The sequence below is a fragment of the Haliotis cracherodii genome, unplaced genomic scaffold (assembly GCF_022045235.1).
Source record: "Haliotis cracherodii isolate W230 unplaced genomic scaffold, xgHalCrac1.p SCAF_4, whole genome shotgun sequence".
Classification (NCBI taxonomy): Eukaryota; Metazoa; Mollusca; class Gastropoda; order Lepetellida; family Haliotidae; genus Haliotis; species Haliotis cracherodii.
This window is the reverse complement of record NW_027266297.1, coordinates 53338959-53355508: the sequence shown is the minus strand read 5'-3', so window position 1 is coordinate 53355508 and position 16550 is coordinate 53338959. Positions and strand designations below refer to the sequence as shown.

Here is a 16550-nt window from a genome sequence, read left to right as displayed (position 1 = left end):
AAGTTCCTTACAATATTATCCAATCGACATATTTTTTTATATTTCAGTTATGTGTTTATAGAGCACACAACACTGGAAGCTGACTCCACCTATCATCTTAAGAAGCTGGATCTCACCATAAAAACACCGCTCTCCATAGGCACCGGATCTGTCAACTTCATCGGTAGGCGTGTCCGACCCGAGTACAGTCGCAGCTCATTGGTCCCGGCAGACAAAGAGCTGCTAATGAGTGACGTGTTTGAGTACCGCTTGTCTGGCACGCGACCTGAAGGTCATGTGACACTGAAGATACCCGTATATGCCAAACCTGACCTTTTTGAGGAAGTGTACATGAAAACAGACCGTGGTGTTTACAGCGGTTTATTGAGGGATATACGGTACGAGGAGGACACGGTATGTACAAGATATCTTAATGAATCCCGGAAATAGCTTTCGAAAACTCAATGTTAAAACAATATATAAACTCACACGCAAAAGAAACGCAAGTCGAGTATACAGTATACATCTTATTTATTTTCAACAGTAAAGACAAGAAATACTAATAGGGCAAGATTGACAAAAATTTGACTGAAGACAGTTTAATGGATTAAAAGGCAGATGTTAAGGGCTTACACAGTTTCGGGTCAATACCCACAATGTCAGTCAATACCTGGTGTGACCACCATTAGCAGTGGTCACTGCCACACATCTCCTGTACATTGAGTGGATCGGACGATTTGTGAAGGCCCTAGGGATCCTCCTGCACACATCCAGAGCAGCTGTGCGTAGCTCATCGGCAGTTGTAGGCACTGGGCGCACATTGTGCACACGCCTTTGAACCTCATCCCACAAGTGTTCGATGGGGTTCAGATCAGGGCTGAGCGCTGGCCACGGTAGAACACGGATGTTGTGGTGTTGCAGAAAGGCCATGGTAGCTCTGGCAACATGGGGACGAGCGTTGTTCTGCTGGAAAATGTGTTGTTGATGTTGTGCAGTGAATGGAACAACGTGGGGTCTGATCACTTGGTCGATATACCGCTGAGCAGTGACGCCGTGTCCATGACCTTGACGAACATTCAGAAAGCACATGGGTCCAAGTCTCGTATTAAGTCCAATCCCTGCCCATATCATGACGCTAGGTCCACCCCGTGGATCCCTTTCCGAAACGATCACCTCGACGCCGCAAATTCTGACTCTTCTGTCTGTATGGGAGACACAAAAGCGACTTTCATCAGAGAAGATGACACGCCTCCACTCACGATGACGCCAATTGTGATGACCATGTGCCCACTGAAGTCGTGCTTGTCGATGCCGTGGTTGGAGAACAGGACGACGTGCTGGTCGGAGACATCTAAGGTTGTTGGAACGGAGACGTCGGATCACAGTGTCCTGGCTAATGTGTCGATTATGTGTTCCTATGGTCTATCGAGCACTGTCACTTGCAGTTAGGATCGGATGTCGCTGGTGTTGAAGGATGATCTGCCGATCTTGTCGAGGTGTGGTGACCCTAGGACGACCGCTCCGAGGAAGGTCATCTGTGGTCTGTGTAGCATTGTATTGATGCAGGAGGCGGTAAATGGGTGGTTATGTTATCGTTGAAATGACGGGCAACATCTTGGACAGACTCTCCAGCCTCCAAACGTCCGATAGCCTGGTTTCTCTGAATTTGAGTTAAGCGTGGCATTGTTGACCAAGGAGTTATAAAATGTTTGCTCATCTTCACAGAAACAGTGGTTCTGCTACGTGAAGATGAACATCTCAAACATCAACGCTTTTCTCCTCGTCACTCTGCCCAAGGTAGAAAAGTTCCCGATCACGCCAGCAGGGGGCGTCTTCACCTCCTCTGTGGACAACATGGTGGAGATCAAGATCCCCAAGGAGACCTTCGTCAAGTCGGGAACACTCACTCTAGAGGTATTGTGAAGCTCTAAAATAACATATAATATAATTATACATTCAAGTGTTGTTTATGGTAGTTCATGTATGCTGCTCTAAATCAGTTGATCACTGGAGGTTATAGAAGGAATCCCTCAGACAAAAATGGCTGACTGCGTGTCATCTTACCCGATGGAATGGATCGTTGCTCCTGCTTGTTGTTTTTGTTTTGTTGTTTAACGCCGCACTCAGCAATATTCCAGCTATGTGACGGCGGTCTGTAAATAATCGAGTCTGGGCAAGACAATCCAGTGATTAATGTCATGAGCATCGATCCACGCAATTGTGATGCTATGGCATGCATCAACCAAGTCAGCGAGCCTCACCACCCGATCCCGTTAGTCGCCTTTTACGGCAAGCATAGTCGCCTTTTACGGCAAGCATAGTCGCCTTTTACGGCAAGCATAATCGCCTTTTACAGCAAGCATGTGTTGCTGAAGACCTTACGGTCACTGGCTTGCGATCATTTACACGATATCGTGATATAAGGATACATGGTCAGAAACCACTGGCACAAATCGATCGCAGCGTCACATCTATTGTAAGTCTATGTTAAAGTATGTGTGTTCGTTTTGTGTCTATTTCCAGTCAGGGTCGTAATAAGTGCTTTATGTGGACTATGAGACACTGATGTGTTATTTTTGTAAACATTCTTTAAATAGCTGAAGCATAAAAAAGACGCTTATTAAGACACAAGTGCAACTTGGAATTCCATTTTCAGTAAACGACATAAACATGATAAAATATATAAATGAACAAAATTCTTGAAAAAAACAATATGATTATGAAAGATTAAGACTCGTTGACATGCTAGATTTCGAATTTCGCCACAGGTCATCCCCAAACCTGCCTTCGACGAGGAAGAGTTCTCTCCCGTGTTGTCCCTGTCCCACTTCTATGACGTCAACCATTCCAAGGGGGAACAACCCAAGCGTGACGTCCTCATCACCATGCCCACACCACAGGACTACTTCGGTGACGGCGATCTGTACGTCATGCTTCGTCATGACGAAGTGGATCATAAAGAGGAGGAGGACTGTTGGGAGATACTGGAAAAGAATCCAGTAATAAACGGCGGACTCATTACAGTTAAAGTTCCCCATTTCTCTGAGTAAGTTCAATAACATCTTTAAGATGTGTAGATACCTAGCATGTTTAAAGTATGCCGAGTAGAAATGCTGCATTACCGTTACAGATTGTAAATGACATTATTACTGTTCATGTAGGCACATGTTGAGTCCAAATTCTCCTTTGTCTTGAACCAGGCTTTGTATAATGATAAGGGTTATGCGGCACTATAGATTATATGAACGATGTGTTGGTCAGGCAACAAACACATACTTTTTCATGCAAACTGTGTAAGTGGCGGGTGCTACCGGTAGAGCAGGACATGTTTAGCCTTTTTCGCGAAAACCTGGTGTCTTCACTGATTTTTAGTTATCCATTCATATAATGTTTTGGCCTTAAAGCCCAAAGGCATCTGTTTCGTCGGATAATCAGTATCGGTTATTCTCTGACGTTTTATAATTACATTAATCATGCTTACCTCATCAATTACTCCTGAAACAGGGCCCTTGTCAGTAATGATACTGGGTTTAAGAATTCAATATTTTAACCTTAATTATTTTCTTGTCATGCAGTCTTAATCTTATTGAGTACAAACAACCAATGGAAGATGCAAAGGTCACGGAAAAAGACATCATCCGCACTAATGCTAAGCTTCTTGAGAAAGCAAAGCGCCGTGAGTGCAGCGTTGTGTTCATGGCCATGCTCCGGCCCATGCAAGACGCCAACTGTGAAGCTGTTGTAGAGTGCACCAGGAACACACGGCTTCACACCAGGCTCCAGCACTGGAAGATGGAAGGCTACAAGGACCAGAAACCCAGCTTCACCAACGAGTTCATCTCCTTCCCTAAACAGGAGTTCCTCTTTGACATCGGCGGCAACAGCCAGAAGATCAACAGCGTGATCACAAAGCTACAGTATCACCCGAAAAGGGACAACTACTTGACATTCCCAATCTGTGCGAAGGATGAAACCAAGGATAAAGTTGGCTGGGTTGACATAGGGGAAAAGAAGAGGCTTGAGAAAGAGTTTGCCCAGAATCCCACCTATGACTCTCTGGCCAAGATTCTGGTGTACCTGGCTGATTTTGACAGAACAAAGGCCAACAACAAAAATGGCGAGACACATACAAAAAAGAATGAAACCACGACAGAAGAGGCCTTAGCGTTTGCAGGTACTAATTTCATATTTAACTTATTTAGCAATCTTCAGAGGATTGTTGTCGAACATTTTTTTCTTTTCATTGAGTTTGCTTTTTAAAAAAAATTTTTTTGAGAAAGGCTAAAATTTAGTCGTGTCTAGCGCACATATAACAGAGAGCATCTGGAAAAGAGGTGGTATAATGTGTAGTAAAATTACCAAACTGACCTAATTTCACAGACAAGTCCAGATTTTGAAATATTAAATCTTCATTTAACTCTTGTTCTTTGGTTTAGACATATTTATTTGTTTTTCAGGTTTCACAGACAGACACCTCCTTCAGGATCTGGCGAGCAGACTTGGATCAGAATGGATGAGGCTGGGGATACTCCTGGGTTTCACTGGAGCGTCCATCGACAAGCTGCAGACTCAGGAAGACCTAGAGGACATGGACAAGCGACTGAAAGTAAGTGATGATACACTCACGGCCGGGTTGATTATTTGTGGTTTATGAATATGATAAATATCAGCTGTCTAGTTTATATACATATGTCGTGCCAATTCGTAGTAGTGACGATATGTATTGTGATTAGACAAGGAACATTGCGTCTTCTAATGTATTTAAGACTGGAATTTTAACTGTTTGCGCCCATATATTCAGTGCAAATGATTCATATCTCTTCGTGTTTCACTTTATTGCACAATTGATAACAATATTGGAATCAAGCTGGATACTTTGATCGTGCACCACAAAATATTCACATTTTGTGCATTTCTGTTTGCCAAATCAATCAATTCCCATCAAGTCTTCGCCAAGTCTTCGTCAAGTCTGTGAATGAAGTAAAGACCGTATCTCTGTCACGTGCTTGACAAAGACACTGTAAATAGTAATCAAGCAACTATATGCATGTCTATACATTCATTATCTATCAATTTCAGATGTTGACACGATGGCGTGATCTCCGTCTTCATCGGTCCGACCATGGCGTCCCCGAGTTGCTGATAGCCTTACAGAAATCTGGGAGGAGAGACCTAGTGGCAATTGTCATCGCGGAGCTCAAGAAATGGTAAGTAACTTTTTCCCATGATAACCCCACATGGTGCAGCAGAAAGACGTGTTGAAGGAACAATGATTCACAACACTGTTTTAATAAAAGGCACATTACAGCAGAATGTGCTGCCATGTACAAGGTTATTGTTTTTCTATGGTATTGGTATATAAGTATTTTACTTTATTCTTGATGTGTGAAATTTTAGGCTGGATGAGAAGAAGGAGCGACAGGATAAATTCTACTCCTGGCTGGAGAATGCATTGACAGCCAAGGAATCACAAACTTCAGGTAAAACTCTCCCAAATATAGTTGAATGAAATATTTTCTCTACCGTTTTTCTTAAACGAGTTCTTCAATCCTTTGTGTCATACTTCATAATTTATTTTAATCTGTATAAAAATTAACAAAAATATATATCACATCTGTGGACAACTTAGTCTTCATTACCATGATATATGCGGAAGGTAGTGTACCCATGCCTTATAATTGATTGCCTGATATTATTGATTATGGTTCAACGACCAGATTACCAGAGTTATTCATATTTCTAATTCAATTATTATAAAAGATCTATAATTTAACAAAGTGAATATATTTTGCAATACCGAAATAAGATACAGTGAATTTTATCATGAACACCACATTTACAAACAGGCCTGTAAAATGTGAAAGTAAACTACGATGTGTTCTTTAGTTTGTCATTCTCACATGACAATGTCTGTTATAACATAATATAGGAATAAATCAATGATTGTCATTGATCATGAGGATGCATTTTTCGATGTTAACAGCACAAATATCTGATGTCAGAACATAGATAACTGTGCTGGGTTGGATGCTTCAGGTCTCCTTGAGCCGATGTCTGATGCCTTCCTGCAGGCACTGGTGGATGAGACGGGGGTCGAACTAGACCTGGCAGGGGATGTAGACGTGTCTAGACCGGAGCTAGACACTATCCTTGCTGATCCACTAGTTCCCACTGACCAGGCCAAGATGATCAAGGTAAGCAAATACTCAGTATGTTCCCATTTTGGAGTCAGCGCAAAAACAATCTTAACATAGCCCTTTGTCGCACTGTCAGTTTTTGAATGGACAATCATTTGTTGTTCGTTTTTCTTAATTTTACTCAAACACTTAATCTACTGCTGAGGCAAATACAACATACAACTCTTCTGTAGAGTGAAAGTTTTTGCTCATATTTTTATTCAGCTGTAATGTCTTGCTATTTTGCCAAGGTTCTACAAACTTGTCGAGATAAGCAGAGTTCTCGGGGCGAGGCTTTCAAGGCACTGACCGAGGGTCTGACGTCTTTCGGTCTGGCCCTTCCAAGGAACTGGATGCTCAGGACAGCTAGAGAATGGTAGGTCAGGGAGTGGGTTCGTGATTTTACGCAGCCTTATACTAGAGCTCTACCAGCAGTATCACGGCGGGGAACACCAAACAATACACATATTGTGTCCATGTAGGGAATTGAACGTCTTTAGCCACTATGCTGCCCTATCTCTTTCGGAATGGACATACAGAACGTCAACCATTATGTGATTTTCAAATCATTGGAAGCTTCATCTACAAGGTGAGGTGAAATGCGGTTTAACGTCGCGTCCAAGATTATTGCACTTATATGACTTGCACGTGTGTGTGTGTGTGTGTGTGTGTGTGTGTGTGTGTGTGTGTGTGTGTGGCTGCTTGTACTAGTCCGGACTGATGCCGAGTTATAGTGCTAGCCCACTGAGATACCATGCCGCAGTTTAACATGAATACCCCACTCAGACACAGTATACTGACTCCGAGCCGACCAGTCCTTGTTTTAGCCTCTTAATGCCGAGCGCCAGACAGGGTAACAACAAGTACCATCTTTTAACGTATTTTGGTATGACGCGGCTGGGGATCGAACCCCGGACCTTCTGCTCTCCGGGCGGATGCTCTACCATTAGACCACGGAGGCGGTGCTTCATCTACAAGCATTTCGTAATTACTCCAATACTTCACAGTATAGATGCCATTAGTGTATTGATTACATAATGCCACACTCACGAAGAAAACGTTGTTAATAAAATATAACAAAGTTCATCGCCAGTCACCCATAAGTAAGTTGCAAGGTGCTCTTGGAAGGTACAAATATAAAGGAATAGCTTCTTTGTCATGGGTATGTGGTATTTCTTCTTCTAGGATCAACAACACGGACTTGTCCGATGACCCGTTTGTACACGCCATCAATGACTACCTGGAGGAGGTGGAGAAGAAATATCTGGCACACACTTCCACCTATGACGAAGACGAGATCAAGGAGAGAACAAGGGTGGTATGGAAACACGTCGCATCACCTGAGATGTCACCCAAGACAAGACACAGAAAAGGAGATTAACCTCCAGACAATAAGGTTACCTCGCAGCTGAAGCGTTGGATAAAGTGGGATAATTCATATCTATTATTTCATTTACTTGGAAGGCGTCACAGCCTATACCATGATATATAGCATGTGCAACAAAGAATACCGAGTTACGTCCCTTGCACCACCACCCGATGTGATGACATTGGCATGACCCGCCAGCCGAAGTCCTGTGATAACACAAGACAATACACCTACACTGTATTTGTACCTGTGATAACACAAGACAATACACCTACACTGTATTTGTACCTGTGATAACACAAGACAATACACCTACACTGTATTTGTACCTGTGATAACACAAGACAATACACCTACACTGTATTTGTACCTGTGATAACACAAGAAAATACACCTACACTGTATTTGTACCTGTGATAACATAAGGCAATACACCTACACTGTATTTGTACCTGTGATAAATATGTGTGATTATATCAGAGCTTGAGTGCGTTTTCCATTTTTTGAGTTTGTACAGTTTTGTTTTTATAATATATTTCTTTAAATAATTGGGTAATGTAATATAACAAGTACAACAAGAATAAAGAATATAAGTGCGTGAGTGAGTGAGAGTAGTTTTACGCCGCTTTTAGAAATATTCCAGCAATATCACGGCGGGAAAGAATATAAGTAAACCCAACATGAACAATGTGTATAAACCTAGCATTATTGAAGTGCATGTTACAGTTGTGTAACACATGTTTGATATTGTAAATATTCGGACTTGTATGTAAATCAAGGGAACCAAGCATTATTGAAGTGCATGATACAGTTGTGTAATGCATGACTGATATTGTAAATAATCGCACTTGTATATAGATCTAGGGTACCAAACATTGTTGAAATGCATGTTACAGTTGTGTAATGCATGACTGATATTGTAAATATTCGCACTTGTATATTAATCTAGGGAACCAAACATTATTGAAGTGTATGTTACAGTTGTGTAATGCATGCTTGATATTGTAAATATTCGCACTTGTATATAAATCTAGGGAACCAAGCATTATTGAAGTGCATGTTACAATTGTGTAACACATGTTTGATATTGTAAATATTCGCACTTGTATATAGATAAAGGGAACCAAGCATTGTTGAAGTGCATGTTACAGTTGTGTAACGCATGACTGATATTGTAAATATTCGCACTAGTATGTAAATCTAGGGAACCTACCATTATTGAAGTGCATGTTACAATTGTGTAATGCATGCTTGATATTGTAAATATTCGCACTTGTATATTAATCTAGGGAACCAAACATTATTGAAGTGTATGTTACAGTTGTGTAATGCATGCTTGATATTGTAAATATTCGCACTAGTATGTAAATCTAGGGAACCTACCATTATTGAAGTGCATGTTACAATTGTGTAATGCATGCTTGATATTGTAAATATTCGCACTTGTATATTAATCTAGGGAACCAAACATTATTGAAGTGTATGTTACAGTTGTGTAATGCATGCTTGATATTGTAAATATTCGCACTTGTATATTAATCTAGGGAACCAAACATTATTGAAGTGCATGTTACAGTTGTGTAACGCATGACTGATATTGTAAATATTCGCACTAGTATGTAAATCTAGGGAACCTACCATTATTGAAGTGCATGTTACAATTGTGTAATGCATGCTTGATATTGTAAATATTCGCACTTGTATATTAATCTAGGGAACCAAACATTATTGAAGTGTATGTTACAGTTGTGTAATGCATGCTTGATATTGTAAATATTCGCACTTGTATATAAATCTAGGGAACCAAGCATTATTGAAGTGCATGTTACAATTGTGTAACACATGTTTGATATTGTAAATATTCGCACTTGTATATAGATAAAGGGAACCAAGCATTGTTGAAGTGCATGTTACAGTTGTGTAACGCATGACTGATATTGTAAATATTCTCACTTGTATATAAATCTAGGGAACCAAGCATTATTAAAGTGCATGTTACAGTTGTGTAACGCATGCTTGCAACTGTAAATATTCGTCACTTGTACATAAACCTAGTATGAATGATGTGACACGTGGTTGATACTGTAAATATTCGTCACTGGTATGTAACCCTTGTATGGGTGATGTGACTGTTACAGTTGTGTAACACATAGTTGATACTGTAAATATTCGCCAATGGTATGTAAACCTAGCATGGGTGAGGTGTGAATGTTACAGTTGAGTAACATGTGGTTGATACTGTAAATATTCGTCAATGGTATGTAAACCTAGCATGGGTGATGTGACTGTTACAGTTGTGTAACACGTGTTTGATACTGTAAATATTCGTCAATGGTATGTAAACCTAGCATGGGTGATGTGTGACTGTTACAGTTGTGTAACACGTAGTTGATACTGTAAATAGTCAATGGTATTTAACCCTTGAATGGGTGATGTGTGACTGTTACAGTTGTGTAACAGTTGTGATACTGTAAATATTCCTCACTAGGATATAAGTCTGCATGACCCAAGTATGTTCTATATTTATACATGCTTGATATTGTCACTATATTTTGTACCAGGGACAAATGATGATTATCTTCTGAAAGGTTAATCAGTGTTAGTTTGCAGACATGCTTTTTGTGATATTGAGATATAATCTTTTATTATAAATATTTATATATGTGACAAATGCAGTATACCTCACATGTACCAATTGGGCCGAGATGTTATGTTTTAATAACAGATGTCTTGGGAGTGCTGTATTTCTTGGTATGGCGTTCGACGTAAATCTGGCCCTATTAATACATTGCTTCACAACAACACCACGATCATCTACAGTGTTTATTTTATGATCCCTCTAAGACAAAAACCGACAGATGAACTTTATGAAACACACACACACACACACACACACACACACACACACACACACACACACACACACACACACACACACACACACACACACACACACACACACACACACACACACACACACACACACACACGCACACACGCACACACACGCACACACACGCACAGAGACAGAGACCGACAGATAGACACACACGCACAGACATAGACAGACACATACAGACACGCACACACTTACACACATACTCACGCAGACACACAGACACAGATATACACACATGTACACACAGGCAGATGTACACAGACACACACGCATTTACACGCACACACGCGGCGACAAACACAGACAGACCAATATACACACACACGCACACTCATAGACAGACACACAGAGACAGATAGACACACACACACACAAACAAACAACAACAAAACACACACACACACTCGCTGTCACAGAGAGCAAACCAGAGAGCAAAGTATACAGAGCCGTGTTATGGTCTCCAAAGTGTTGATACTAAAGGGTTTTGATACTGTTATTTTGATACATTTATCATCGCTGGTCAAGAGTTTTTATGGATGTAAAATCATGAAACAGATTTCATGATTTGATGTACAATTTGACCATTTTCCCAAAAACTTTTCACTCCATTCCATCCCATATATTCAAAATCGATGGCAGCACTCCATGCTGTCAATTGGTAACATGATTTACGACAAAGTAGATGCATTAGATATTTCACGTATTTCCTGTATCTGAAACGTGATATCACATCGCTATTTTGCCATTTTAGAATACTTTACTCATAAAGAATGTTTTCAATAATTATTGTTCATAATCCAATTAAATAAATTGTGTTTTGGCAAGTATGGTGTGCACCCCCAGTCAATAGATGGAACAGATATGACATGTGCTTAGGTACGCGTGTTTACCTATGAAACACCTGTGCAGATGTTGCAAATGTAACCAAATCTCTTATATTTTGTCCATGTCTAATCAGTGCAGCGCCAAATGTCTGCTGTCAAATCTTTTAGACATTTTAGAAATCTTAACATTTTAAATATACTCACACGCAAAAGAAACGCAAGTCGAGTATGCAGTATACATCTTATTTATTTTCAACAGTAAAAACAAGAAATACTAATACGGCAAGATTGACAAAAATTGACTGAAGACAGTTTAATGGATTAAAAGGTTGATGAAATAATTGTTTTTTTCTTCAAATGTTAAGGGCTTACATTGTGCACACGCCTTTGAACCTCATCCCACAAGTGTTCGATGGGGTTCAGATCAGGGCTGAGCGCTGGCCACGGTAGAACACGGATGTTGTGTTGTTGCAGAAAGGCCATGGTAGCTCTGGCAACATGGGGCGAGCGTTGTCTTGCTGGAAAATGTGTTGTTGATGTTGTGCAGTAAATGGAACAACGTGGGGTCTGATCACTTGGTCGATATACCGCTGAGCAGTGACGCCGTGTCCATGACCTTGACGAACATTCAGAAAGCACATGGGTCCAAGTCTCGCATTAAGTCCAATCCCTGCCCATATCATGACGCTAGGTCCACCCCATGGATCCCTTTCCACAACGTTTCTGTCAGCGAAACGAGCACCTCGACGCCGCCAAATTTTGACTCTTCTGTCTGCACGGGAGACACAAAAGCGACTTCATCAGAGAAGATGACACGCCTCCACTCACGATGACGCCAATTGTGATGACCATGTGCTCACTGAAGTCGTGCCTGTCGTTGCCGTGGTTGGAGAACAGGACGACGTGCTGGTCGGAGGCATCTAAGGTTGTTGGAACGGAGACGTCGGATCACAGTGTCCCGGCTAATGTGTCGATTATGTGTTCCTATGGTCTATCGAGCACTTTTACTTGCAGTTAGGATCGGATGTCGCTGGTGTTGACGGGTGATGTCCCGATCTTGTCGAGGTGTGGTGACCCTAGGACGACCGCTCCGAGGAAGGTCATCTGTGGTCTGTGTAGCATTGTATTGATGCAGGAGGCGGTAAATGGGTGGTTATGTTATCGTTGAAATGACGGGCAACATCTTGGACCGACTCTCCAGCTTCCAAACATCCGATAGCCTGGTTTCTCTGAATTTGAGTTAAGCGTGGCATTGTTGACCAAGGAGTAGGTTCAAGAATCGGCCACAGTTTTATATCCACTACAATTCGTGAGAAATGGTTGCATGATACCCACATATTCATTGAAATGGTGCGTTTTGGCGATTAGTTTTTTTTTTCGTTTTTACTCGGGGCTTCCAAAATGCAACCAAAAATATTGATAACCCCATCAGGCTTCACTACATGCTAAAACTCGTACAATTTATGGTTCCGTGTTTGTTACCTATTTGCTTAAAACCACTTGCGTTTCTTTTGCGTGTGAGTATAGTTTTGATAATACATATCATGTTAATACACTTCTGAAAAACATTATCATTATTACTCCTGATATTATAGTTTTTGTAATGATTTATCCCTTTTTATAGTGAGAAGTTTTGCTTTGGTTGTTTTACCGATGTATTAATTCACATTGATTGACATCATTATTATTCAATAAATTTGATAATGGTATGAGGTAATAACCATCTGCAAGATTGCTCTACATGAAGAGTTGACAGTTCGTGTTATGCTTTCACATAGCAATTCAGAATAAGTCAGCCTACCCCGAATAAAGCCGGTATGGTGACGGTTACTCATTGAATGATTGCGTGAACGTGTATGACACATACTCGACAGCACATCTACCACTAAGGTATTCACTGTATACAAGGGTGATATCAAATAATTCATTAGAGGCAAGTGATTTTCATATATGAGCAAGTGATACAGATCTGGAACACAGATGAGGGTCACACTGCTCCTGCTGACATTCGAGTTACCACATCGTGAAGTCACCGATGACGGTCACACTGCTCCTGCTAACATTCGAGTTACCACATGAAGTCACACAGATGAGGGTCACACTACACCTGCTAACATTCAAGTTATCACATCGTGAAGTCACACAGATGACGGTCACACTACTCCTGCTAACATTCGGGTAAGCACATCGCGAAGTCACACAGATGACGGTCACACTACTCTTGCTAACATTCGAGTTACCACATCGTGAAGTCACACAGATGACGGTCACACTACTCCTGCTAACTTTCGAGTTACCACATCGTGAAGTCACACAGATGACGGTCACACTACTCTTGCTAACATTCGAGTTACCACATCGTGAAGTCACACAGATGACGGTCACACTACTCCTGCTAACATTCGAGTTACCACATCGTGTAGTCACACAGAAACAACGACATCGTCATTAGTCTTCAATATCGGGTTTGCAACAATGACGGTGACTAGGAAGAAAAAGTAACATTTCTAAAATACAACAAAACAATAACGTACTGTTCATAACAACTATTTCTTACACACCTGTGCAAACAACCAAGAAACAACTAGGTGCAACATGACAGTCAACAGAACATGTTGGTGGTGTATTGTAAGAGTGCAAATGTTACACTTGCCGGGAAGCAAGGTGAGATCAGTCCAAGACACCTATGGGGTAGAATAACACAACGATTATAGTTGACGTTCACTCAGTGCTTTTACTGTCAAAATGGCGAGGCTCATGAAGACAAAGATCATTCAACATATGTATCACCCAACGGTTACACAAATAATTTGTTACATGTTGATAACATTGTGTAGTGTGTACTACAATCTATATACTTTCATTGCAACTCTGCGCTAAGAGCACATGGCAATTACCGAATGGCAACTATAAAGAACTACAAAGAAACTACAATTCAATTGGAACAACCACTGTGTATTACAGAAAAAGATAATCCAGAAATGCCTGGCATATTAATGATCATCAAGACACTTTGTAATGCTTAACTGCTGTTGTTACATACAAAGTAACAATACTGATTCAGTCTAATACAGTTACTTTAATATTCCAATGTCAACTTGATTAATAATTATCTTATTTGTATAAAAAGTAATATTTAAACAACACTTTCGTGCTTAACACTAAATTTCAAAACTAAAACGATTAACAGATTCTGACAGGAGATGACCCATTTCACACAGGCTGTTATTGTTTATCATGACGATGAGATACTATTTCCAGAAATTCCTTGCAATTATCGCTAGATGCATGAATCGTAAGCGTATTCCTTAGTACTACTGTCAATTAAATATAATTCCAAATACGGAACAACTTCCTTCCTACACATGCCAAAAACAGTTAAAAGAGATGAAAAAACTCGGAGCAATTGTTTACACATGGGCGCAGCCATCTTGAATGCCCTTAGCGGAAGGAAGATAACTCATCCTGGCTGAACATGCCGACTAATATAAACCATTGAACGTGGAACTTAGATGAATTGATTGACTAATTAACTACTAATCATACTCCTGGGAAACATAAAAAAATATATAACATTCATATATAATAATAGTATTTGATGGCTTAAAGAATATACACAATTTACATCAACTTGACCGGTCACGTTACCCGTGAGACCGTGCAGTCTGAACTTGAACTTGCCTCGCTAATTTCAGCGCTTTCACAATTTGTACAAACCTATCACCTGCATATATAGAACCTTGGACTTATAATAAATGTTTATGTATGTACATTGACGTGGTAATTACCCGTGGGGAAGAATAAAACAAAGATTATAGTTGACTTTCATTCAGCTGAAATACCATATAAGGACGTGCTTACATAGAGTTGTTTCCCCTTTGACCACGGTTGACACGATAAAGAATGCCAAAGCTGCAGTAACTGAGTGACGAACTATTAGATTTTGTGGGCCCCCTTTTTAAATGCAACATTAAAATAAAGCAATTTACCACATGTTACACAAACAACAAAGGAACAACTAGGTGCAACATGACAGTCAACAGAACATGTTGGCGGTGTACTATAGGAGTGCAAACAACAATGGAACAACTAGGTGAAACATGACAGTCAACAGAACATGTTGGCGGTGTATTGTAAGGGTGCAAACAACCAAGAGAGACGACAGGGGTGTGTAGTCATAATGACTTGATCAATAATTCTGGTTACAGTAATTCAATATACGACATAGCATTGACAGAATCAATCTCCCAATGACAATATTAGGGAGTCTAGTCCTTGTCTCCCCCCGATCATGTTCCAGATGTGTTCCAAAAGGGAAAAGTCAGTACTCTATGTTGGCCATTGGATTCTTGTGATGTTGGAGGTAGTCACGGTAGTTACGATACGTGCACGGTGGGCACAAACGTTGTCGTCTTGAAAGATCAATTGCAGACTAACCCCCGGATCTGACTTTCGTTAGGACGCCTCCAGATACTTCAACGCCTATCTAGAATGTCAAGAGTGAATCTGGACTCATCTGAAAACATTACACGAAACCTTCGACACCACACAGAACACGACACAACTGGCGTCCGTGCAGAGACTGTCGATTTGCTGACAGTGGTACAACATGCATGCAGACGATTTCTAATCGTTGGGACATAGGTTTCGGTTCCGAAACCGTTCCCTGGCAGTCATTCTCAAAAGCTGACCTCTCTGGTGACGATTAGCGAATCCATTAGACGTAATAAATTTATTGGTATAAATACTCATTTGTAAAACAAATTACCTCCTGAGATGGTTCGCCATTCCCTCCATTTTACGTTGTGAAAGTAAATCCCTCAAAGGAATAAAGACGTTACCGGAGGCAATTTGTGGTAAATTCGATTGGTCAAAAACAGACATGTGACCATTTCTCACACCTATAAATAGGATGAGATCCATACTGAGTCATTCTGACTTTCGTAGTCTACAGGTTAGTTTAAATCCGCGGACACTGTTGATTTTTTTAACTATGATATATTTTGTCTGAATGAATCTTTCCTCAAGAAAAGTGAAACTATACCAGTTCCAGATTTCACATAATCGGGCATAACGTGGCAATTCATCCGCCCAAGGGCAAAGAGGGGCCTTGGATGTATGGGTGTCTTAGTTAAGGGTAGTTTTTGATGTCGATATATTGGATAAAGAGCATGAAGGTATTTTTTGTTGTTAATTTCAAGTAAAAGGACAGTTGAAAAGTTGTACTCGTGTGTAGCTTATACATGACCAGGAATTATTCTTCTCACAGTTGCTGGAACAATTATATACTTACGGAAGCGTAG

The 16550-nt window shown here is 40.6% G+C and overlaps 1 protein-coding gene across 1 annotated transcript in view; it reads left to right on the top strand.

The window, feature by feature from the left end:
- LOC139478663 (uncharacterized) overlaps nucleotides 1-9002 on the top strand; it is a 40140-nt gene extending 31138 nt beyond the window's left edge. The window contains exons 15-24 of the mRNA XM_071261227.1: nucleotides 48-393; nucleotides 1705-1893; nucleotides 2748-3025; nucleotides 3555-4153; nucleotides 4437-4585; nucleotides 5059-5186; nucleotides 5377-5459; nucleotides 6016-6173; nucleotides 6407-6531; nucleotides 7341-9002. Coding sequence (XP_071117328.1) covers nucleotides 48-393; nucleotides 1705-1893; nucleotides 2748-3025; nucleotides 3555-4153; nucleotides 4437-4585; nucleotides 5059-5186; nucleotides 5377-5459; nucleotides 6016-6173; nucleotides 6407-6531; nucleotides 7341-7536 — 2251 coding nt within the window. The 3' untranslated portion in view covers nucleotides 7537-9002. The remainder of the gene's footprint in view (nucleotides 1-47; nucleotides 394-1704; nucleotides 1894-2747; nucleotides 3026-3554; nucleotides 4154-4436; nucleotides 4586-5058; nucleotides 5187-5376; nucleotides 5460-6015; nucleotides 6174-6406; nucleotides 6532-7340) is intronic.
- The last annotated feature ends 7548 nt before the right edge of the window (nucleotides 9003-16550 follow it).